The sequence below is a fragment of the Oryx dammah genome, unplaced genomic scaffold (genome assembly GCF_014754425.2).
Source record: "Oryx dammah isolate SB20612 unplaced genomic scaffold, SCBI_Odam_1.1 HiC_scaffold_1, whole genome shotgun sequence".
Classification (NCBI taxonomy): Eukaryota; Metazoa; Chordata; class Mammalia; order Artiodactyla; family Bovidae; genus Oryx; species Oryx dammah.
In genome coordinates this window covers 87225105-87249272 of record NW_024070185.1, presented here as the reverse complement: position 1 = coordinate 87249272, position 24168 = coordinate 87225105, and the positions used below count along the sequence as shown (strand labels likewise).

Sequence of the window (24168 nt, the reverse complement as noted above, 5' to 3'; positions counted from 1 at the left end):
CACGCGCTCATTGTGGAAAAAGTGAAAAACACTTTCTTCTTGGCCACGGGGCATGTGAGATTAGTTCCCTACCAGAGATCTAGTCAGGGTCCACATTGAAAGCGCACAGGCCTAACCACTGGACCACCAGGGAACGCCCTACAAGTACCTTAATTTTAAATTAGATTTCAAGCATAACAAGCCAAAGGAATTTTTACAAGTCACTTTTAATACCGTCGTCCTCTACCAAGCATCATTATTTCAGTAATTTTTATTTTCCCATACGCACGCACGCACGCACGCCTATCTATAGAGTTGTCAGAATGTGAGAACGGCGTGGGAAGACAACTTTCCCCTAACAGAGGTCTCTGGGCAACGGCCTCGCACCGCCACCCCCGCCGCACTCGTGGCGAGGTTCCGGGATACTCCATGCGGTCTCGCCGCGGTGCGGTATTCTGACGTCTTCCTCACGTCCCGGCATAACTTTGGCTTTCCGGGTCTCTACTCCACAAAACGGCTGGGCGCTCCCGGGTTAAGACTCATCTCTCACTCTTCCCTCTTTCTCTCAGTCTTCCCCTCAGTCTAGGGCTGCCGGCCTTCCTCACCACCCACGTACTTCTAGCACGTAGCACCGGCAGCGGAGGGGGCGCGGACAAACTGACGACAGCTCTACAGCCAGGCCCCTCCCACTCCCGGGCCTCGCCAAACCTCGCGATACCGTACCCCTGCCGCAGGTTCGCTATCTAAACGGCTCAGCGGACCTGGAACCTTCTAAACTCCTGCGCACTTGCTCTATGGCCTCTAACGTCCCGGTTCCGCCCTTCCCTGGCCGCGCCCTTCTCGTTTGGGAGCTCCCCGCCCCCACGCCACGCCAATCATCACTTCTTTCCTGGGGCGACCTCGCAACAGGCCTCTGATTGGCTAATCTTGTGCAAACGCCACAGAAAGGCGGTGACGATAGGCTAGGAGCTGGTTGCAGCCTTCCCGCAGGATGCGCGGAAGGTGATTGGTCGACACCGTTACCCAATCAGCGGCGGGCTGTCGGATTCAAACCTGGCTCGTTCGTCTTACGGTCGGTTGGTCTCAGTCGAGTCGTTGCCTTCACCTGACGCAGACGTCCCCTCACCTGCGCCCTGTCTTCGCGCCGCTTCGCTCTAGTCAGCTGCTGCCCACCGCCCACCTGCAGGATGGCCCATAAGCAGATCTACTACTCGGACAAGTACTTCGATGAACACTACGAATACCGGTGAGCAGGCCGGACAGCCTACCTCTGCCGCGGCCCCGGGCGAGCCTGGGCTGGAACTCCGGCCAGGGGAGAGAACCTGGGACCCAGAGTCGGGGTCGAAGAGCTTCGGGCTGGGGTTAGGGTCGGGGTCCGGAGTTCAGGTCGGGGGCCAGCCGGGAGTCGCTGTTGTGTTGGGGTCGGGCCGCCGGGGTGGGAGCGCGCGCCTCTCCTCGTCTGGCGGGCCGGCCCGGCCGGCTTCCGCTCTTTGTTCTTGTCTGTGAGGGAGACGAAGCTGGAGCGCAGAAGGGGCCGCTTCTGGTGCAGAGTTGCCGCCCTAAAGGAAAGGGACCGAGGGCCTAAAGGGGCCCGGCGTGGCTGAAGCCTGGCGCTGAGAGTCCGACGCCTGCATAAAAGCGCAGCTGTTCCTAAAAATTTCGGCCTACCTGGCATTCAGGCAAACGCCCCCTCACCCCCAGTCACAGCGGGCGAGGGGCGGTCGGAAGGGTGATTTTGGTCAGGTAACGTCGCCAGAGAAACACTTCTCTTTTGAAGTTGATGGCACTAAAAATTAGTTTGTGGGGGAATCCCCCCCCAAAACGAGCTTGCTTGGGATTTGAATGTGTAGTGGGTATGGCGATTTTGAGCGGGTGCTGGTGCGTGGTAACCTTGGGTTAATATTCAAGGGGCTTCCTTTTGAGACCAAATTGAGAACTCGAACAGCTTTGGGGCATTTTTTTCTGTTAGTTTGTATCGGCCAAATAATTTTTTGCTTTCAGGCTTTTTTTTTTTTTTTTGGCTTCTGCATCATTATGTGATGGGACTAGAGCGTAGTTCCCAAATGTGATTAGCAAATTGGATTGTGGGAGGAAACGAACTCTTAATAGCCTTAACGCTTGCCGGAGACTTAACTAGGGTGTGGCTTCAGACACCAGCTCCGCCCAGTCCTCCTGGGTGGTGACTAGGACGCTGCATCCTGGGAAACTTCTAACGCGTAGGCGGGGCCAAACAGTGACCTTTTCTGTCTGCTATCCTGTTAGATTTCCAAGAAAGCTGTTTGAGTTAGAAAGCTTACATTCAGTAACAGTGGGTGGGTCTCCTTTTTTCCCCTCCCCCTAATGTCTTGTAAATCTGTATTCTCTGGAGAAAAATTGATGATTTCTCTGGACAGCCTTGCAGATTAGTAATACCTAATTGCATTGGAAAAGTCTCTTTGTTTGAAGTCAGTTGTCTTATTTTTACATACTACACAGTTCTAATCCTGTAATGTGTTGATATAATGTTCAATTATATGATGTTGACCAAGAATTCAGCTGGGGATATGCAGTAATAGACGGAATATAACCACAATCTTACTAAAATCTGGATTAATATCTAATCCAGTATTAATTAAAGCTGTTATTTCTTGACCAAGCCACTTAAACTTTTATGAAACAGGGCAGTACATCTTCAGAGAAGGGAAATTTAATTGTATCCTTCCTGCAATGTTATCTTAGTAGCTCCTTTGTTGTTTGTATTGTTATTGCCTTTTTTACCTCATCACCCTCCATGAAAAGCACTTGCTACTGAAATGTTAACTTTGAGGAACAATTCTCCTTATATGTAGTTAGAAATATATATAGTTTTGAAAGTGTGAAAGTGTTAGTTGTTCAGTCCGTGTCCGACTCTTTGTGACCCCATGGACTGTAGGCCACCAGGCTCCTCTGTTCATGGGATTCTCCAGGCAAGAATACTGGAGTGGTTGCCATTCCCTTCTGGAGGGGATCTTCCTGACCCAAAGATCAAACCTGGGTCTTCCATGTTGCAGTAGATCCTTTACTTTCTGAGCCACCAGGGAAGCCCAATATATACCCATGCAGGGGGAAAACAGATACATGTAGACTCTCCATCTGAGATTGAAGCTACTTACAGATTTTTCCCTTGTCATCAAACCTTAATGATGGTTAGCCTATTTCTATGGATTATGGAGAAGGTAGGGATGTGACTTCCACTTAAACATAAAATATTGCTGTATTTTGTAGGGTATACATAAGATGAGTACAAAAGCACTGTACATTTCTCTTGAGACTAATCAACAATTAGGTAGAAGACAGAAATCAGGTAACAGGTTATTTGCAGCTCTAACAATCAGGGACCATTCTCAATTTATAATCACTTCTGTGGTCTTAGTGGAGAAGGAAATGGCAACCCACTCCAGTACCCTTGCCTGGAAAATCCCATGGATGGAAGAACCCTGTAGGCTACAGTCCATGGGGTCATGAAGAGTCGGACCCGACTTCACTTTCATGCATTGGAGAAGAAAATGGCAACCCACCCACTCCAGTGTTTTTGCCTGGAGAATCCCAGGGACGGGGGAGCCTGGTGGGCTGCTGTCTATGGGGTCACACAGAGTTGGACACCACTGAAACGACTTAGCAGCAGCCGTGGTCTTAGATGACTTCTCTTGCTCCCTGATCACATCAGTCTGCTTCCTAACCAACAGGAAGGAGAAAAATGAAAACTGGCATGCTCTTTTCTTTTCAGGATGCTTTCCATAAGTTGCATATTTTCTGCTTTTATCCTATTGGTCGATTTAGTCATGAGACCAGAGGTAGCTGCAGGGGAGGCTGGGGTGTTTCGGATAACCATGTGTCCTGCTTAGTTTTTGAGGTTCTATTCCTGAATAAGATTGAGACAATTAGCAAGCAGTCTCTATTAGGGAAAAATGTTAGTCGTAAATAAAATGCTTTGTACTTTAGGAGTACATATTCTAATTTCTAATTTGAACACAGGCCATCAAAAATCAGAATTAAAGGTGGTTGAACTACTTAAGTAGTTCTTAAGATTGATGCCAGTGATAAGGTAACAGGGTTGCTTTTTTAAGTGTCCTAAAGATGCATATGTAATGTGACCATAATTGTAGGAAAGGCATATCCACATAGAGTACTAATTTTTGGCTATATATTTTTTTTAACAGACATGTCATGTTACCCAGAGAACTTTCCAAACAAGTACCCAAAACCCATCTGATGTCTGAAGAGGAGTGGAGGAGACTTGGTGTCCAACAGAGTCTAGGCTGGGTTCATTACATGATTCATGAACCAGGTAAATTTTGTTATTTAGAGAAGCATTAATTGAAAATAATAGTAGTTGTTGAAAATTTGTTAGTAATGCTGATGTTTCAGTGATATCCCTAAGTAAGTGATAAGCTTGACTATTTTTGAATGACTTTTCCTTCCTAGAGAAGGTTCCAATTTTATAGTAAACAATAGTTTACATAGTGAAAAGAACGCATTCATGTATCTGTAAAAATAACCTATGAAGTAAAAAAAAGAAACAGGTTATTCTATTTTAAAATTTGTGTCATTGCTAGTAGTATCTTGAAGTATTCTGCCGTAAATATATTTAGAATTCTGGTGTCTATATGAAAACTAAAAATTTAAGATTGTGTGTCTAGAAGCTCTGTGTATAGAAACTGATGCAATTTGAAGTGATTTGAATAGTTTTCTAGATTACTGGTAAACTATTAGTAAGATAGACTAAGAAACTCTGGTGTTTTGGGGTTATCAATAAATCTAAATTAAAGGATTTATATTGCTTTGAACAAAATTTGAAGGCATAGAAGCTGAATTGGGTGTGGTAGTTTAGTCACTCAGTTGTGTCTGATTCTTTGCGACCCCATGAACTGTAATGTGCCAGGCTCCTCTGTTCATGGGATTTCCCAGGCAAGAATACTGAAGTGGGTTGCCATTTTCTTCTCCAAGGAATCCTGACCCAGGTTAGGAATCGAACCCAGATCTCCTGCATTGCAGGTGGATCTTTACCAACTGAGCCATAACTTAATGATATGAATTAGGTAAAGCTAAAGCTATCTTGATTTATACTTTTAAAGAAAAGCATCAGCAGCAAAAACTCAAACTTGTAACTATCTTGGGATCGGAGCACGTAATAATATTAAAAAAGGTCTTTCTCCAGATAATACGAAGCAACTGAGGACCTTACCTGTAGGTTCCTACTCAGTCCTCCACCTACTGAAACAGAATCTACCAGGAGGGCCCCTGGGACCTACAGTTTTTTAATGAGGTGTTAACTGTTTTCCCCACAACAGATAACCTTTTTCTTTACTTTTCATTGGAATTGAGATTCTAAAGATAGAAACCCTTCTCAAATGACTTTACTTTCCTTTTCTCCAGTGTGTAAAATTAACTGGGGGGAAATTCTCGTTGTTAATGTTGATTTCTTGTTTATTGTTGATAGTAACTTAAAAGCAAAATTTCAGATACCTTAATAAATAACATCAGTTGACTGTGGATTTACTTTATTTTGGTTCAATTTGAGAATTCTCTTAATTTTTTGTTGAAGGAATGAAAATTAACCATATTAATATAAAACATTTTGTTTCCACAGAACCACACATCCTTCTCTTTAGACGGCCTCTTCCAAAAGATCAACAAAAATGAAGCTTATCTGGGGATCATCAATTAAATCTTTCTCAAATTTAATGTATATGTGTATATAAGGTAGTATTCAGTGAATACTTGAAAAATGTACAAATTGTTCATCCATACCTGTGCATGAGCTGTATTCTTCACAGCAACAGAGCTCAGTTAAATGCAACTGCAAGTAGGTTACTGTAAGGTGTTTTAAGATAAAAATTTCTTCTAGTCAGTTTTTCTTTTAATATAAGTGCCTGTTTGACATTATCTGTTACTTTTGTTAAATAAAGTTTGTATGTTGCATTTATTACTCTTTGAAGTTACTGAAGTTGGTTTTCTTAAGGTTAACTTGTGACTGTTGAGGATGTTGGATGATTTCAGTTTTATAGTCCTGAGGAAATAAATTCACTTCAAAGAAATAAAATGTTAAGTGGGTTTAAACCTATCAGCTTGGTGTGATTCAGGGTACCATTTAAATTCACTTATAAAGATACTAAGAACTAGGGGTAAGTTTAACAGAGCCAGGGTAGATTTTATAGCTCTGTTTAGTTCCTAAAGAATTGTCTAGAATCTCCAACTGAACAAAAAGAAACCCAACTTAATACTCTGGGTTACTTCACTTATTTATGTAATTACTGCCTTGGGAGAAACACTTAACCCCATTTCTTTTCTCCATGTGCCAAAGGAGGATACAGTTTTATATAAACTATCACAGCACTTTTAAAACTTCTAACATGGTGTACATTTTGTGTCAAATTGCTTTAACTGTTAAGGAAATATTTTAGTTAATCCAAACACAGGCTTTTTATCATCATTGCTAATGCTGAAGAAACCTTTTAGCTAGGCTGCCAGTAAGCATGAGACCCCCAGTATGCTGGTCCTCTGTATGCACCTCTCTTTGAAAAGGGTAGTGCTTTCACATAATAAGCATGATAAATAATGAGGGCAGTGTAGTGATGGGCAAGAGCCTAGAACTTACTCCCATCCCCATGGGTCCACTGGCTACAGGTTCAGTGTTAGGCCAACAGACGTCAGAATTGTTAAGTAAACTTGATTGTATTTAGCACAGACCAACATAATGCATAATGCTCAATCTCCAGCACAGCTTACTGTCAGACCCCAAGCCTCATTCCACTCTGGAGGTTTAGATGTGTGTTTAATTGACCTGTGGGAGGCGCACAGAACACCAGGAGATGAGCTGGAATTGCCTGCATTTACTGCTTGAAATACCTGGTAGTCACTCAATAGAAAGGGAAAGTGAAGTCACTCAGCCGAGTCCGACTCTTTGTGACCCCATGGACTGTAGCCCGCTAGGCTCCTCTGTCCATGGGATTCTCCCGGCAAGAGTACTGGAATGGGTTGCCATTTCCTTCTCCAGGGGATCTTCCCAACCCAGGGACTGAACCCGGGTCTCCTGCGTTGCAGGCAGACGCTTTATCCTCTGAGCTACCAGAGAACCTACAATTAGCCCTAATTAACCTCTACTGGTCAAACAGCTTCCACTTTTCACCAAGTAAACAAGAGTTCTAGGATCTGCACTCCCCCTCCCTCACTCCGTCTCCCAAGCAACACCTTGCATTTCCCATTCTACCTAACACCACCTGCCCTAGGACTGCTTACTTCCACTCTGCTTTTCCATCTCTTCCTCTCCCAGCACATTTCCTAGTGGTCAACAGCCCTTTGTTGAACTGAGCAGTTTTGAAATTCTTTTTCGTGGTTACTTCCAAACTGCTCTGCTGCTGCTAAATCGCTTCAGTCGTGTCCGACTGTGTGACCCCATAGACGGCAGCCCACCAGGCTCCCCCGTCCCTGGGATTCTCCAGACAAGAACACTGGAGTGGGTTGCCATTTCCTTCTCCAATGCAAGAAAGTCTAAAGTGAAAGTGAAATCGCTCGGTCGTGTCCGACTCTTAGCGACCCCATGGACTGCAGCCTGCCAGGCTCCTCCGCCCATGAGATTTTCCAGGCAAGAGTACTGGAGTGGGTTGCCATTGCCTTCTCCAAACTGCTCTAGGTTCCTGGAAATGTAAGATGCCAAATCTTGTTGACTTTCTCCCTTTAAAGGTCCACAAGGTGTGCCGTTTCCTTAAGGCCCCCAACTCCCCACAGACCTTTCTCTCGCTCCAGGTGCCCGCCACCCCATGCACCGACCCCTCGTGGGGGCCTGGCTAACCACATCCCGCGGTTTGTCCGCTATCTCTGCGGCGACAGTCTCATGTTAACTCCAAACTACACGCGCGACGATGCAGCTTCAAGTACTCACCATCCCGGATACCTTGCGCAGTCGCAGAACTGCCGCCCCGCGCATTTCCGACCGGAAGTAAGGCGGGCCGAGGCGCGTTCTTGTGACGCACTTCCTGGCGTCCTCTCCGACGGTGGAAAGGCGGGGAGGAGGGTTGTCGCCCTTCGGTCCAGCCAGCCGATAGGGCGGCTACTGGCCTCCCCGGCCGGACCTCTTCCCAGCCACCCGCCATGGCATCGGAGGGGCGGCGGGAGCTCGCGGCCGAGGTGAGGATGGCGGCCCTGGGCCTCCCAGAGTGCTGGCCTTGCGCGGATGGGGTGGGAACTGGTAGCGTGGGCCGGAGGCTGGTTGGGAACAGGGCGGGGGGTGTCGGGCCGGGCGGCCGCGACCCGTAGCCCCGGGCGCGTCCACACGGCCCGCGGTTAAACGAAATGAGGAAGGATTCCGTCGATGGGAAACTGCCACTAGTCCTGAGGCTGCGGAGGAGCTGCGCGACCGTGTCTCCTTACCGCATTCGTGAGCAGGAACCACTTGTTTAAAGCTTGTGAATACGTTTTCTGAAGCGGAAGTCTCTGCTCGACTAGCTTAAGAGTAACCTCTAGCAGGAGCCCTGACAATCGCAAAAACCGGCTTTCACACGAATGAAAAAACATGATTATAAGTTGCTAGTGAAAGTAAATTTCTCAATACAGATCTAAAAACGGAAAGAAAAATCCAACAGATATTTTATATTCCTATTTCAAGGGCTCGTGGCGATACAAAGATTTTCTGGCAAAACTTACTTTTGGTTTTTAACAAAACAGCCTTTATTGGTTGGCTGAGTGAAAAGCAGCTGTTCTAAGTTCTTTGAGAAATTTAATAGAACCAATAAAGGCTAAGGAGCATGTGTGTTTTAAGTGCTGTAGTTAAGTTTGATAGTTTATTATCCTTTAACTCAGCCGAAAGGTAAACTACTGTATTCTACCTTAAAGATAAGGAAAGGTCACTTGTATTCTTACTCTACAGTCTGGGTTGACTTTTACTCCCACTTTAAATGGTTATCCTTATTTTCCATTTTTTATATTTGATAGACTGGCTTTTCTAGTGAAAAAGGGTTTGGGAAGAAATTGCTAACAAATTCTCGTCTTTGCTGGGCAGATATATTTGAACGGCAGCATTGGGATTAGCATTTCTGGGGCTTTGAGATGGGAGGGACTGTTTGTTGTTTTTTGCCCCACTTGGTTCATCTTAGAAAGTTTGTAGCTATAACCCCCTTTTTCTCCTCAGAGCATCAAGTTGTCAGCAGATGTCAAACCATTTGTCCCCAAATTTGCTGGGCTCAACGTGGGATGGTCAGAGCCTTCGGAAGCACGGGTTTTCCCCAGCTGTGCAGCCACCCCGTACTATCCATGTGTCCAAGAACTAGCAGTGCCTGAGTATGTATTTTTCCCAACGTCTTGCCTTAACATGGGGACCTTGTTGCTTGGCTTTAATGGTAATTAGACTTGAAATATTCTACAGCTATATGTTAACGTTTTCAGAGCAACTGGAGAAGACGCTCCTCATCCAAGAAGGAAATGTACAGTACAGCTTAACTGTGTAGCACACCAAAAACTGAAGATTCAGCTCTTCTTTTTTTTCTCCATATTCATTTGGTTATTTGGGACAGAGAAAATATGGAGACTGCATTGCATTTATTAGTGGGGAATGCAAGTCTGTTGTGCCTACAGTTTAAAACTGTGTCGTGTATTTATGGGTGATGAAATGGCAGGAACAAGTGGGTGAGAGCAAATGAGGCAAAGAAAAGCCCAAATAAATAAATAAACATGCTCCTCAGTTTTAGGGTGTAACATTGAAAAACGCTGCTCAGTGATGGAGCAGGGCTAGCAACCAGGGCTGCCTCTGTGCAGATAAAGTGTTTGGAAATTGCTGAGGTTTGCTTTTAACTGTTTTGCTTTGTAACTGTCCTGTGGAGATGGATCCTATAAATTTTTGGTTATAAATTCTTCTAGATTTGAGCTGAAAGAAGGCTTATTTTGTCCTTTAAATGTTGTTTTTCCTCCCCGGAATTTATTCTCTAGGTAGTTACAAAATGGTTTCCATTTTACTAGCTGCAGTTAGAAAAATAAGTGTTAAGTTTTTCACATGATTGTGTGGATTACTTGTAGATTTATTTTTAAGGCATGAATCACCTTTATGCTTATGTGAAAATCCTTACCTTTATGTTTTGTTGTTTTGGGTCAGGCTTGTTACCTTTTCCCCGCATAACTGCATGGTGTGCTTGAAGATAGTTTATACTTCATATAAATTCTAGAGCTGTGTTCACAAAAATAAAAGTTGGAATAAATAAGAAAATCATTGGATTGTCTGGTATATTTAGGAAATAAGAAAAGTTATATTTTTTTGACTGAAATTGAAGTCCTGACAGAATATGCTTGAAGGTCTTTGGTAGGAATGCCAAGTTTTCCATTGTAATTTCTTCCTTTGTAGCAGCAAGGTTGACATGGTTCTCAGTTAAGTCATTTCCTACCTTGAATGGGCTCACATGATAAAGTACAAGCTGTATCTCACTCTGTGATAAAAACTGTTAAGCCATCTGCTGGGTAAAATTCTAGTGACCTAAAATAAAGGTGGAAAATAGTCGTACAGCTAAAGCAGCATTCTAGCTATAACATGTTGAGACTAACGAGAGGCTTAAGGATGCTCAATGCTGAATTTTAAAATTATGCTTTTTTAACCCCTTATTCCCTTATAGCTTTGATTTTTTTTTTCCAATATTTATAACCACTGAAAAGGTTGACTGACAGTATTCCTGCCTGACAAGAAAACGATTTAAGGACAATGGAGTCATGAAACCAAAGAGCAAGCTTAGAAAGAAGGAGAGCCTTTAAAGTGGGGATGAAGTGGTGAGACATTACATAGTGAAGGAGTGATTATCTAGTTAATTCTAATATAAGTTAGGAATTGTTTTGCTATAATCAGATTTTGTTTAGAGATCACTTGCTGCCTTGAGAAAAGGACTGAAATTCTCTATAACAAGCGTATCCTCTTTTCTACTTCTTCCCCTGTAGCAACCTAGTTCTCTGGGTCCTTAAAGGAAGTGAGTGACCTTTTGCTGAATGTCCACCTCTGGTACTTCTAGCAGTGCCTGCCAAAGGACTTCATCTTTTCATTTGGAGTTCATGAGCTAAAGGCTACTATATGGAAAAGCACTAGTTCCTAAGTGGGGGAAGGCCTGTCTCGTGAGCTGTGGTGGAAATGGAAGAAAACGTACTACCGGTCTCCTTCAAGCTTATGTTATAGGCAGGACAAATATCATTAGAAGTATCCTAGTGTGTAGAATGGCCATGTTTGGGAAGTACTGAGTATTTACTGGTATAATGAACCAATAAAGGTTATGCAAACAAAGTAAGTTCTCTGTTGCCAGTCATCCTCCCCAGAAAATGCTTTTGTTGATTGTCATAGCATGTGCTTTATGACAAATCCTGTGTAACACAGGTGTGAGGAAGTGTGTGTTTTGTTTGGGAATTACTGAGCACATTGATTTCATGCTTGTCAAAATCCATGAATTTGGCAGGGAGATGTAGTGTTATTTCTGCACAAGAAAAACTGAGGCTACAAATGCTTGTCCACAATTTCTCAAGGAGGTAGCACCAGCACCAGAATTAGCATTCAGTTCTTCTGACCTGAGTTCAGCTGCTCTTGCTCTTGGTATCTTATAGTATAATGTGAAAGTTATAGTACCAGTGGTTGCTTTTAGGTTAAAACTCTCATTTGTGAGAATTGGGGCTTCCCTGGTGGCTCAGTGGTAAAGGATCTGCCTGTAATTCAGGAGACCTGGGTTCAGTCCCTGTGTCAGGAAGATCCCCTGGAGAAGGGAATGGCAACCCACTCCAGTATTCGTACCTGGAAAATCCCATGGACAGAAGAGCATGGTGGGCTCCATGGGTTCTCAAGAGTCGGACACAACTGAGCAACTAAGCACGCACATACACTATGTAAATTAGTGGTTCTCCACAGAATGTGGCTCATGTCAGGCTGGTGGGTGGAGAAGTGACTGGATTCCTGACAGGTCAGAGGGGAGCAGATGCAAGATATGTTTGGGAGACAGTAGAGAAGTAAGATCCCATGAGCCACTAGTCAACTGGCCTACGTGTTACAGCTGAAAAGTTAGGTTTGTTGGATAGGAAATAGAGAACTTTGGGAGTATTTTGGGTGGGATCATGATAATCACACCTGGTTTCTGGCTCAGCTTTAAAGGAGACGGGCTTGAAGGTTTTGATTGGGTTGTTGTTGGTGGTGGTTTAGTTGCCAAGTCGTGTCCAACTCTTGTGACCCCATGGACTGTAGCCTGCCAGGCTCCTCTCTCCATGGGATTCTCCAGGCAAGAATTCTGGAGTGGGTTGCCATTCCCTTCTCTACTAAACGGGGCTTAATGGCATCAACCTCACTGGGCTGTTAAGGGGCTCAAGAGAGACAAAGACTTCTAAAGTTCTCAACACAAGGCTTGGTACCCAGGAAGTTTTCCACACACAGTAAGTTCACTGTGAGCAATGATCAGGAACATTCCTGGGGGCCTGCAGGATTCCGATTGATTACACAGGGAGACCTTCTGCAGGAGAAAAGGGTTCATATGGGTTTTGGTGGGAAAGATCCTAGCAAGTTCCAGTTGAATACATGGAAAGATTTGGGATCGTTTGTGAGAGCATAAGTTGGCAGTGGGGCTGTTTTGGGATCATATGTTATATTTTGGATCTATATGTGCTAGGTGGGTGAAAATGACCTGTAAGTTGGAGATAGAGGCCTAGAGGTGATAAAAGTGCTGGAATTCAAGTATGTTGAAGTGAAGTCCTGAGCAACATGAGGAGAGGTTCTGGCTCAGAGTGAGTCTGACAGGTGAGATGGGGAGAGTGTAGTGGGGATCATGCCACAGAGAACCTTTGGAAGATGGGTGAGAGCAAAGAGAGCACAGAGGTTGTCAAGTCCAGGCTAGTGGAGCTTTTCAAGTGGTGTGATCGAAGTAGATAGCATGTAGTAGAGGTTAATGAGATTGACAGGAAGGAGGTCATGGGAGACTTGGCAGCTGTGTTACAGGTCTAGCCTGTTTATAGTGACTCCTTTCCTTCTTCATTGCAGACTCTTACTTGTAGCAGAGTAGAAATACAAATTCTACTAGTTGGTGCCTGTGCTTGTATCTCCTGACATTCAAACAATTGGAAGATCATATGGGGTGTGTTATCCTTAGCTTTCACTCTTCCTGCCTTTCAGTGGACCCTACACTTCAGGATTTCACTGATTTGCTACAAATAATTCAAAGCGCTGGAAAGTCATGGAAACACCTGCTGGTGCTTATTTGTGGGAATGAGAATACTGTGATTTGTATTAAGTCAGTTGCTTAGCATTTATCATTGTATCAACCTTCATTGCAAAATGGTTGAAACCTCTGGCCTTGTACTAAATTTGCCACCAAAAAAAAAAATCAGTGTTAAATTATAGTTCGCTCCAGCCTTGCAACTTGAGCAAGTTGAGGCAGTGGCAGTGTTCACAGACAGTTCCATCTTATTAGCAGGACGTGCAGTTCCTGGACCACGTTGTGCATAGTGGTCCCAGCCCCCTGCGTCAGTAGAGCGCAGGGTGTGGCATTGGCTTGGAACCGGAAAGGGGCTGGGCAGGCTGTCTGCGGGCGCCCAGAGGCCTCAGGGAGCAGGCCCTGGAGGTTGTCAGGGTGGGATTTGGATGGACATTGGGGCTCTATAAAAGCCCCCCTGCCAAGAGAGTGGTCTAGATGGCTTAAATTTTGGTCATGGTTGCTAGAGTGAGGCATTTCCGAATATTTGACAGCATGAGAGTGGAAAGCTGCTGGAGCATCCTTGGGCTTTTCTAATATGCCTTATAATAGGGTCCTGTTGTGGAGGTTCCAGCTGCTTAATGAAAAAAATGGAACTAGGTCAGCATCTTTCTTTGCAGGTTAAGAAGTGCTCAGAGTTTTATTTGGTTTTTAATTAGAGGTATTTCAGTGCTAGAAAGAATGACCTCAAAAATAGTATGTTTAAATTTTATTATAAAATATTAAGCTTCTTGATTTGTGGTATGAAATCTGCAACTAAAATTTACCCTTTTTATTTAGACAGAAACTCTATACTGATGATATGGCTTTTGGAGCTTCAGCTTTTCCATCTCAGTATTTCTCTGCTGAGATCCCTCTTCATCCATATGCCTACTCTCCCTACACCCTGCAGTCACCACAGAATGTTTGCCCAGTGCCTGGCTCCCCATATGATGACAGCCAACCCAGTTGTTTTGGAGGTTTTCAAAGAGTGAAGCCACGAAGTGAGCACACGTGCCCTCTCCCACAAGACACAAAAGCTGTGTTTAAGGTCTGTAAATGTCTTGGTGTTGTTGGCCACTTTAACATTTAAAACATAAAGAACAGGCCAGTTCTTGCATTTATTTAAGCTATTTAAAATTTGATATCATCTAACCTTTTAAAAAAATGATTTGAGTTATGAGTAATTATGAATTTGCAAATTCAAGCCTTTTTTTATAGTGATTGTGTTCTTAAAAATGCTATTTTTTAATGTTTCCTGCAGAAGAAAACCTATGATGAACAAAAGTTTGACAGTAAGAAGACTGATGGACCTGTATCATCTGATTTAAAACCAATCAAAGGTTCACCTCGTGTGTCCATTTTGAAATCAGGTAAAAATAACACACTCTGTATATTATATTATTCTACCCTGTCTACTCCCAGAAACATTTCTGTTCTTTAAACTGTTGTGGGCTTAGTCATCATGAAAAACTGAGGCAATCAAGTTTCCTATGGGATCCTGGAGTTTATCCAAAGATGGTATTACATTGTCTTATGCAAGAACTTCTGTAAAATCACATAGCAAGTAGGTGACAATCAACCACCTCAAAACACTTGTTAAATAGTGAATTACAGCCATATCCTTATACTGTATTTGATCATGTTGATCCCTAAAATAGCTTCTTTGGTTTTCTGTTGGAACACTTTTCAGTAGGGGAGAGAGTTGACTGCAGTTTAAATCCCATCCTGAACAATACCAAACCCAGGGCAGGGTGGTTATTCAAAGGACATGTCTGTTCTGGGCTTAGGAACTGCTCTTCCAGTCTCTGGTTGAAAGTTAGTGATTACACATGATACCTTGGTTTTTTTTCCTGTTAATTATTTACTATTGCACCTTGATCACAGCCATCATCTATTTATGTAATAACTTAAAACCTCTGTAATAGTATACTTACTGGGAATGGTTTGTCATTTTATTTACTTGTGTAATTTACTGTTATTTGATACATAGCATTTTCTCTTTGTGTTGATGTCATTTATAAATCTTCTGGTACATGGTAATGTGAAAGAAGAGTTGAACAGTTAACTGGAATAACTCTAGCCGTATAATTAAACAATTTTTAAAATGCTGGGGCTTTATGGAATTGTAACCTACGGCATCATTCGTTTGCATCTGAAGGAGAAAGGTGGGAGAGAGGTTATAAGTTTAATTCTATTAATACTTGTTTTCCTCTAGTTCGTTCCAGCAAACTAAAATATGGAAAATTTATTATTTAAAGGAAATTCGCAAGAGTCCCCTTAATCTCACAAAACTCTAAAGTGTGTTTTGAGAATAATTGAAATGCCCAGCTGCACAATCAGGTTAAGGTAACTATTTCATCCAGTTGAGAATTACTCCTAAGATTTGCAGCATGTTGCTTTTTTCTGCTTGGTGACCCCCATGGTCATTTATGTTTTCCACTGTTTCAGAGGTTAACAACGCTACCAAAAATTAGGCTGTTTGGACAATAATATGTTGTTGCATCAGTAGCAATAGACTTTCTACACTGCAACTGAAGTGTGAGTACAGGTCATCAAACAACCTCTAAATTTTTACCTTTTTAATTCTGTAAATGCAGATGGTTATTATAAACGAACAGACAGGAAATCCAGAATCATTGAAAAGAGTGGATCTGCCTCCAAACCTGAGTTTGGATTTACCAGGTTGGATTTTCCTGAACTGCAGAGTCCAGAGAACAGTGAGATACCAAAGATACAAAAGCAGACCAAGTGGGGGCCTTTACGCTCCACCTCTACTGACATTTCTCTTCTCAGAGAAATGGGGACACCCTCTGCAGGGTTATCAGAGGTGAGTGCAGCCTCCTGCTCTTTGTTCCCCTCTTCCTTCTTTTCCCCTCAGTGATGGACAGTTACGCAAGGACATCACCTGAAACGCTACATACACTTCACATCTTGGGGTGGCAGGGGCCTCTTAAGTGCGCTTAGGTGACTTTCTGTGTTGTTGGAGCTGTTTATGGTCAGGCTGTAACACCTGGTGTTGCTCTTTCCAGAGAATCACTTAGCAAGTGTCTTTATGTCTGGTGGCTAGAAAGCATTGCCATGCCTCAGGAGGAGAAGATTCTGGCGTTGGTTCAACTAAATTCCATAGCCCATTGTGAAAATGTTGTTTCTACCATTGCATTCTGATAACACTGTTTTCAGTACAGAGAAAAGTATTTTTAAAATCAAATAGTAATGTTAGAACTGCACAGTGTAACTTCTGATTTTCCCAGGCAGTTTTATCTGCACCTCTGTCCTGTCAATGATACAGAAAATCTCACTGCAGTAAGTGTTAAATTGCACTGTATTCAGTATTTGATCTCAAGTTTTAGTCCATCAGATTGAAGCGTTTTCCTGTCACACAGATTTTGAGATTTCCAGGAAAAAATTTTGTTGGGTTATAGTTGCTAAAATGGCTTTTGACAAATTGAGGCCCATTCCTGTGTAGAGGCAAAGAGAAAGAGGAAACAATGAGGAAAACAGAGCGTCCCAGTTCATATACCTTTTGAATGGAGAAAGAATTTACATTTCCTGCCCTAGTGCTTCTTTTGGGTGCCTGGATCCTGAAGCCTCTGAAGACTTGGTGGTAGCGGCTTATATAATGTTCTGAAAACAAATCATTCCCAACATGTCGACCCTTAGGCTGTCCCACCTGGGTGTTTTCCTTTTACATGGTGGCGATAAGTAAGGCTGGTTGACTGATAGAGAAAAATCAGTTTCATTTAGCAGTTGTGTGGCTGTTTTCTGGGCCCTGGCTGGGTGTATGGAATAGCTGAGTAGTTGAGGGGCTCCATGCCTTCGTCGTGGGTGGTCAGTGGATAATTCCAAGCCTCTGAGCTCTCACAAAAGTAGTACAGGGTACATAGGGTCCAGGGTGGGCAGGGGCATGGCTGACGCTTTATGTCGTGCTCACTTGCTGTGTGAGTACGGCACATGTGGACGAGTAGGGCACCTCATGCTGTGTGGGGAGGTTTACGCACTCAGTGCCTTGTATATTCACACTCTTGAATTGTATGTGGAGTTGTTTTGTTTTTCCTCAACTTTCCTATAAAAAGAAACTTTTTTTCCTCATGGTGTTAGTAACAGGACACCAGAAGAATATTAAGAAAAAACAAACTGTCTAAAGTTGTACAACCAAGAGCAAACCATGTTTGGCACTTAGTCTTTTTTTAGTGTTAAAGTGTGGGAATTGAGGGGCATTTCCTTCAATTAAGAATACATATGTACAAGTTTGTGTTTGAATTTTTTAAAACTTTTATGGTAATCTTCCCATATCATTAAATAGTTTTTGGACATATAACTTGCATTGAATCTTTGATATTGATACATGTAATTTACTTAATCATTCTTGAATAGGTAAGCCATTTCTAGTGTTTCATTGACTTTGGTGAGCATAAGCGTTATGTTTCCTCAAAGAGCAGGCTGCATTTTAATCATTTATTTTCTCATTTGATGGATTTAATTTTCTACTTGATGACTTAACATGTTTATGTGCTGTGTCTGTCTGGAATCCCCTAGGGAACGCAGCAGCCTCCAAATGGCGCCAGAATAGAATTTGTTTCTCAGAGTGTGGCCACTTCCACAGGGCTATGCTGATGCCACATCACCTCCTCCAGAACTAGCCCAGTGTTTTAGAAGCTGAGAAAAGTGCCAATAGAAGGGAGAATGGCATCTTTCTCTTTGCCTAACTCCGTACCTCCCCATGCCTTTAGAGTTTCCAGAAATGCTTCATTTCAAAGTAAAAATTTACTTCCCTAGTGGCCTTTGTCTTGCATTTATTTGAGGTAACGTGCTGAAATTATAAAGATCCTATTCAGAGGTGGGGCCTCAGGCCCCCAGCAGATTGAAGCAAACAGCTCCGGACTCCCTCGAAGGGGCAAGCGCTCTAGGCGACACCTCCTGCAAGATTTGTATGCTGTGTCAGGCAGTGATTTGGAATTTGCAGGTTAGCAAGTGATACCTGCCAACCCAGGAACCCATGCTTGCTCTCTGGAGGGAAGTGCTAGGTCCTTGCCTGGGGAAGTCCTGGGGCAGGAGGGCCCAGGGCGATGTAAGCATTTCCAGGCTCTTAGTGAGCTCTGCCATGGGGCCAGGAATCAGCGGATATGCCTTGGAGGATTTTACTATATTTTTGTTTTTAATGAAAATGGTGGCTTTCTGCCCTAGTTACGGAGCATGTTCTTTCCATGGTTCTGAAGAAGCTCTTTGAGGTTGCCAGGTTTCTACTAGGTAGAGAAGTGGCACAAGGCGTATTCAGCAGTTAGCAGTTTTAGCTGCTGCACAATTATTTTTTTTTTAACTAAGCTTAGATGAAATGGTAAAATGGGTAAATTTTTGAAGCATATGAACTCAGAATTTTTTTTAAAGCCACTTAGTTTGAGTTTATTAGTTTCCTTTCGCCTTGGGTGCTGCTGGTCACTTTGAGGTCTCTCTTAATGTACTCTCTTGTCCCTGAATGTCATTCGTTTCCTCTTGTTCCATGCATGATGCAGCTTTCTGTCTATAAAAGGAAGTACACATTCGAAGACTTGTATTTGCTTTTGTGGACTTTTTCAGGAATATTTTTTTGAGCTTTGGTGTGGGGGTGTGATGAAAACAGCTTTTCCTTTTACAGCAGGCACTTTGGCTTTTAAGAATCTTCGCTGACTTGGAAATTATTATGTTAACTTGATACTATGTGTGGTGTGATCTCATTATTGAGATCCATTTAAAATGATACACAGATGTTTATCTCTGAAGCGACGAAACCTAGGATGCTAGTAGCTAAGCTGTAGATGGGTGGTTTTTCCTCTGGGGAATGAGATTTGGCAAAAGAAAGTAATTTAACTTTGTACGTTATGTACTTACATGTTTGGAATTTTTAATTAGCCTATATTTTGCAGATTTTAAGAATGGTGAAGGAGGCTATATGTTTTTAAAATAATGATTATTTTTAGTTTGAACTAGTAAGAAAACAACTGGTTTGCTTTTTAGGGTGAAATAGTGGTGAAAAATAATAATCGGACTGAGTCTGTAACCGATAATGCTGTTACCAGTCCCTCTTCATGTACAAGAGGTAAGAGTGGCTACCAAATACTATTTTAGAAAATCAGTTGTCTGTTTTCTTATTTTCAGGCTAGTGCTGTTGAAATGTTTCTGTTTTTAAGGCCTTCTTTAAGGGAGTTGATGGGTTGTTGATAAACTGGCATCGTTGTTAGAAGATTGAAGTTAAGTGGGTAAGATCCTACTTCCTTGCACAAGGAATATAAACTACATACAAGTAAGGAATTCTCAATAAAATGTTCATCAGGCTAAGGGAGACATTTTATGAACTCAGGAATGACCACTTTCTTAAGCATTTCATATACCAGTAGTTCTCACAGTTTTGGTCTCAGGACCCCTTAACACCGTTGGAAACCCCGAAGAGTGTTTATTTGGATAATTGTCAATGTTTGTAAAATCTGAGGTTTAAAACTGAGAAGTACTAAAATACTTATTAATTTGCTTAAAAGTAACAATAAACTTATTACAGGTTAACACAGCATGTTTTAATTTTAAAAGGTAGCCATTTCCCAAAGTTAAAGTCAGGAGAGGAGAGCAGCTTTACATTTTAGCAACTCTTTTAACACCCAGCTCAGGAGATCTGTTTTGGCATTCAGCTGTTCCACTGTCATACTGTCTTAAACCCCACTGTACTATACCTCTCTGAGCAAGAGAGTAGGGAAGGCAGATGACACATTCCTATTACCAAGAAAACAGTTTTGACTCTGGACCCCTGAAAGGGTCCTGGGAGTCTCAGAACTTTGAGAACTGCTGGTCTGTCCTAGCCTGGTGCAGAAGTGAGATATTCAGAATGAGTTCAGTAGATTCTGCTTTTGAAATTTTTGTGGGTAACTTGTCCTAACAGAAGATCTTTTTACACAGTTATTCTTGATTTATGAATAGCTGTGTTTCCTATGGTGTTAGCATGTTTGGTACATATGTGATTCAATACAAGATCCTCACTTCAGCAGCTGCTGTGAAGATGTGTAGCTCTATGGTGACAAAAACAGTCTGTCTTTCCACTGTGGGGTGGCCACAGGCTGCTGACATGACCTGCCTGTGTCCTGATGGATGTCCTTTTGTTTTGTCTGTGTATAGAGTTTCATGAGCACCTAAGGAGTAGTGTTGCTGTATTTATGCCTGTGTTCTAAAAAGAAATAAATTACCAGTTACTTTGGTAGCTGAAGTCTAGTGATCTTTGACTTCTGATGTTTAGAAGTACACATCAAGGTTAGTAGGGCCATAGTTTGATCTTCAGCTCAGTATTTCTGTGTGTTTGCCATGTGGATGTATTGTGGATTATTATTTTTTAATGGAAACTATTATTTGTTTACTGCCTGCAACCCCAAGTTAAAAAGAGCAGATCCTAGGATAGTCAGTCCCCCTTTCAAGTTAATTCAGCTTGCATGTTCCAAGAAGAAAAGCAAATTTAATGGAAACTGTAGTTTCCTACAGTGTTCAGAACAGTACCTTAGTTTAACTATGCTCTTGAGTACTTCATGTAATGCATGCTTGGAATTTCTAAGGAATTTCCTTTTTACTGTTGGGATTGTTCAACAATTTTGGTTATCTTTGAGCAGAATTATCTTGGACACCAATGGGTTATGTTGTTCGGCAGACATTATCTACAGAACTGTCACCAGCCCCTAAAAATGTTACTTCCATGATAAACCTAAAGATGGTTGCTTCATCAGCAGATCCTAAAAATGATAGTATGTCATCTTCTGAAGTTTTATCTTTGGAGCCTCCCTACAAAGAGAAACACGTTGTCCATCTTACTGAAAAGGTACGCGTCACACTTTGTTCATGTTGCTCTCCTGTACCACTCACTGGATAGTTTTTCTCTCTGAAAGCCTCAATGAAGGTGTTTCATTCGGTACTATAGGCACTAATCTGAGTTGGTTGTACTTGAGGTCTTATTCTTTTTTCAAGAGGGACACAAGTATTTGAAGGGCACAAGTGATCCCTTTTAAATATGAGTGAGGATGTGTGTTTTAGACCCGTGGTCTTAAAATGTCATTGACTGTTTTGAATTCTTTAAAAGAGAGATGCTGGAAGAAACTTATGCTCTGGTATTTAAAATACTGCAGTCTTTTGTCTGTTGAATTTATATTGCTACAAGTACTGATAGCAAAATAATTGTATGCCCCATTTTGTAATTATCTAGTATGCTAATTGATTCTTGGTTACTTGCCACCTACTTACTGTAAGATAGCATTTCAGAATTCATTTTTTCTTTTCAGTTCAAATAATTTTAAGCTGTTATTTTTCAATCCCTAGATTTGTTTCTTGAAGAGCGTTTTATAAGGGTAGGCTAGATTTTGTTCTTGATTTTCTTTCTATACTGATACATTATTTTAGATTGAAGTATGGGGTAGTATTTTTTGTACTGGTTTCCTAGCATTTTGAGTATTGGGATACTTTTCAGTATCCAAAATGTCTTAGACCATCCCACACAAAAAAGAATTGTGTGTTTATACTTGGTTGGTTGAGGGAATCTGCGCTGGTGACAGTTAATGGTGAAGTTAGACCCATGTGCCTGTTCCTGCAGCTTCATGCACATACTTCAGGAACACAGGAGGCGGTGGTGAGACCCCCTCCATAGACACAGAGACCGGCCAGCTCCAAGGCCCCATCGACATCTGGGCGTAGGTTACACAACAGGCCACCATGTTACCATCTAAACCAGCATTTAACACTCTAAGAGTTAGCAGAGTTTGTTTTATTTTCCTAGCATCTTAAAAAAATTTTTTTTTATTTCTTTCTTTTTATTTTTTAAATTATGAGATTATGGTAACACGTTTACAAGAGACTAGGAAAATACAGAACAAAGTTACGTATAGTTCCCACTATATATTACAATTGTTTAAGTACATAAATTAAGATTTTTAAGTTGGAGTTTCAGTATCAAACTCTCAGAAATTAATGGAATGAATGTACAGAGAAGTAAGAGACTATGCTAGACCTGAATAAAAATTATTTTTTAATTAAAGGTGTAAGAGAAGTTTATTGTTAAGAAGTTCCAAAATAAAGATTAGAAAATGAAGATCACTGGTTATCTTATGACCCAGATCACTTTGCATTGTGGTCTTAATGTTTTGGTTGTTTTTCCCCCTTCCCTCTAAAACTGTCTGTGTTGGGAGTTTTTATTACTGAAAAAGCGCTTGTAATGTTACAAAGATCTAATTATGGAAAAGGTCCTTGTCCTATAGCCCTTTGGTCCCCCCCGCTCCAAGAGCCTTCGTTAGCAGCCTGCTGTCTGTCCCACCTTTTGTTGTGATGTGCTCAGTCTCTCAGTCGCGTCTGATTCTTCACGACCCCTCAGACTGTAGCCCATGATGCTCCTCAGTCCATGGGATTTTCCCAACAAGAATACTGGAGTGGGTAGCCATTTCCTCCTCTGGGGAATCTTCCTGATCCTGGGGTTGAACCTATATCTCCTGCAATGCATGCAGAGTCTTTACTGCTAAATCACCTGGGCAACCCTCTGTTCCACCTTAGGGCTTCTGAAAACGGAAATAAAGAAAGAAGTTTATTTAGTTTAATTTTTTTTTTTTAAGAACAGAAATGGGATAATTCTATACATATTACATATGAAAGTTGCCTTTTTCACTTAACAGGCTACCATGGATGGCCCCTCCGGGTTAGTAGATAAATATTCTTTTTAATTAATTCTTTTTAATATTCTTTTAAATAGATATTCTTTTAAATATTCTTTTTAAAAAGTCTCTTAATTGAGACTTTTTACCTCTGAAGGGTGAGGTCTCATTGGGGCAAAGCAGGGTCTCAGACATTAAAAATGTCCTGTCCTCTTAGAGCCGCCATTCTATTGGAGAGAGACTAGCTGTCTGCAGACCAAGACACAGTTTGTCAGATGGGGATTAGTGCTCCAAAGACGATGGAGAGTGAGAGGTTAGATAGAGGTGGGTGACTCTTGAGCTAAAATGAGGAAGTAAATGGTAGTCTAGATCCAGCTATGTGAGTGTTAAGTGCAAAGGGCCTGAAGCTAAAGCATACTTGACCTGACTGAGGAAAGGCCAGGAGGCTGAGCGGAGAGTGAAGGTGGTGAGGTCAAATTCTGCAGGTCTGGGATGAGCCCAGACAGAGGTCTGAGTCACAGGCTACATTGGTGATCCTGAGGTACAGTCAGGTTTAGGAGCCTTTGGGCTGTGGTGATGGAAGCGGCACACCTGGACTCATGGAAGGGCTTCAGGTTGGCATCAGTAGGGTCGTTATCATGACCTCCTCAAGCTGAAAACTTAGGTCCAAATCCACCTGTTTCTGCGCAGTTGGATGTGGCATCTGCTTTATGGATTTTTTCCTTCAGAATCATTCTACCAAATGCTGGCTCTTTGGAAAATAGGGAGTAAGTCTGAGTAAAGTTGCCTTGTGGTTGTACAACTTGATATCTTAATTTTATTCTGATGCATGGAATTAAAATGTTTATTGAATGCTTTAAAAACCATAATTTTTGCCTTTTTCTTTGTTTTTGTGTTGTTGTTGTTGTTGTTAGTCCAAAGCATCACAAGGTGGCAATCCTGAGCAAAATGAAGCCTCAAGAAAGAATAAGAAAAAGAAAGAAAAATCTAAATCAAAATATGAAGTCCTGACAGTTCAAGAGCCACCAAGGATTGAAGTACATTTATATTTATTATTCACCTTGTATGATATAATAAGTGGGTCTTCCTTAATAGAACCAGTATTTCTATTAAGAACCAGAAATACTGGTTGCCCAAGTAAAAAGTCTCTAACATTTTTTAAAATAATTGTTTTCCTAGTGCTAAAAAAAATAGATATCACCCACTTTCTTCACTCCTTCAATTTGGTGTCTCCAGCACAGTGCCCATCTCATAGCAGGCACTCAGTAAATATCTGAAAAGAATGAATGAATGGTCTAGAGACAAAACTGCTTGTATTGAAATTTAGTGGTGTGTATGCCATACTACTGATATGTACCATACCC

The 24168-nt window shown here is 42.0% G+C and overlaps 2 protein-coding genes across 6 annotated transcripts in view; both read left to right on the top strand.

Annotated features, from left to right (window-relative positions):
• The first annotated feature begins 1016 nt into the window (after positions 1-1016).
• Positions 1017-5935, top strand: CKS2 (CDC28 protein kinase regulatory subunit 2). Its single transcript, XM_040237798.1, has 3 exons — positions 1017-1225; positions 4158-4285; positions 5588-5935. The coding sequence occupies exons 1-3, from the start codon at positions 1167-1169 to the stop codon at positions 5638-5640; spliced, it is 240 nt and encodes a 79-aa protein (XP_040093732.1). The 5' UTR covers positions 1017-1166; the 3' UTR covers positions 5641-5935.
• Positions 5936-7944: 2009 nt separating this feature from the next.
• SECISBP2 (SECIS binding protein 2) overlaps positions 7945-24168 on the top strand; it is a 39359-nt gene continuing 23135 nt past the window's right edge. For 2 of the 5 annotated variants that reach the window (XM_040237762.1, XM_040237770.1), the window contains exons 1-8: positions 7945-8124; positions 9125-9273; positions 13965-14214; positions 14428-14536; positions 15764-15993; positions 19158-19239; positions 20786-20991; positions 23719-23841. In XM_040237762.1, coding sequence (XP_040093696.1) covers positions 8089-8124; positions 9125-9273; positions 13965-14214; positions 14428-14536; positions 15764-15993; positions 19158-19239; positions 20786-20991; positions 23719-23841 — 1185 coding nt within the window. In that variant the 5' untranslated portion in view covers positions 7945-8088. Of the gene's footprint in view, positions 8125-9124; positions 9274-13964; positions 14215-14427; positions 14537-15763; positions 15994-19157; positions 19240-20785; positions 20992-23718; positions 23842-24168 lie in introns of those variants that run through there. The other 3 variants (XM_040237785.1, XM_040237781.1, XM_040237788.1) reach the window with 2 other exon arrangements.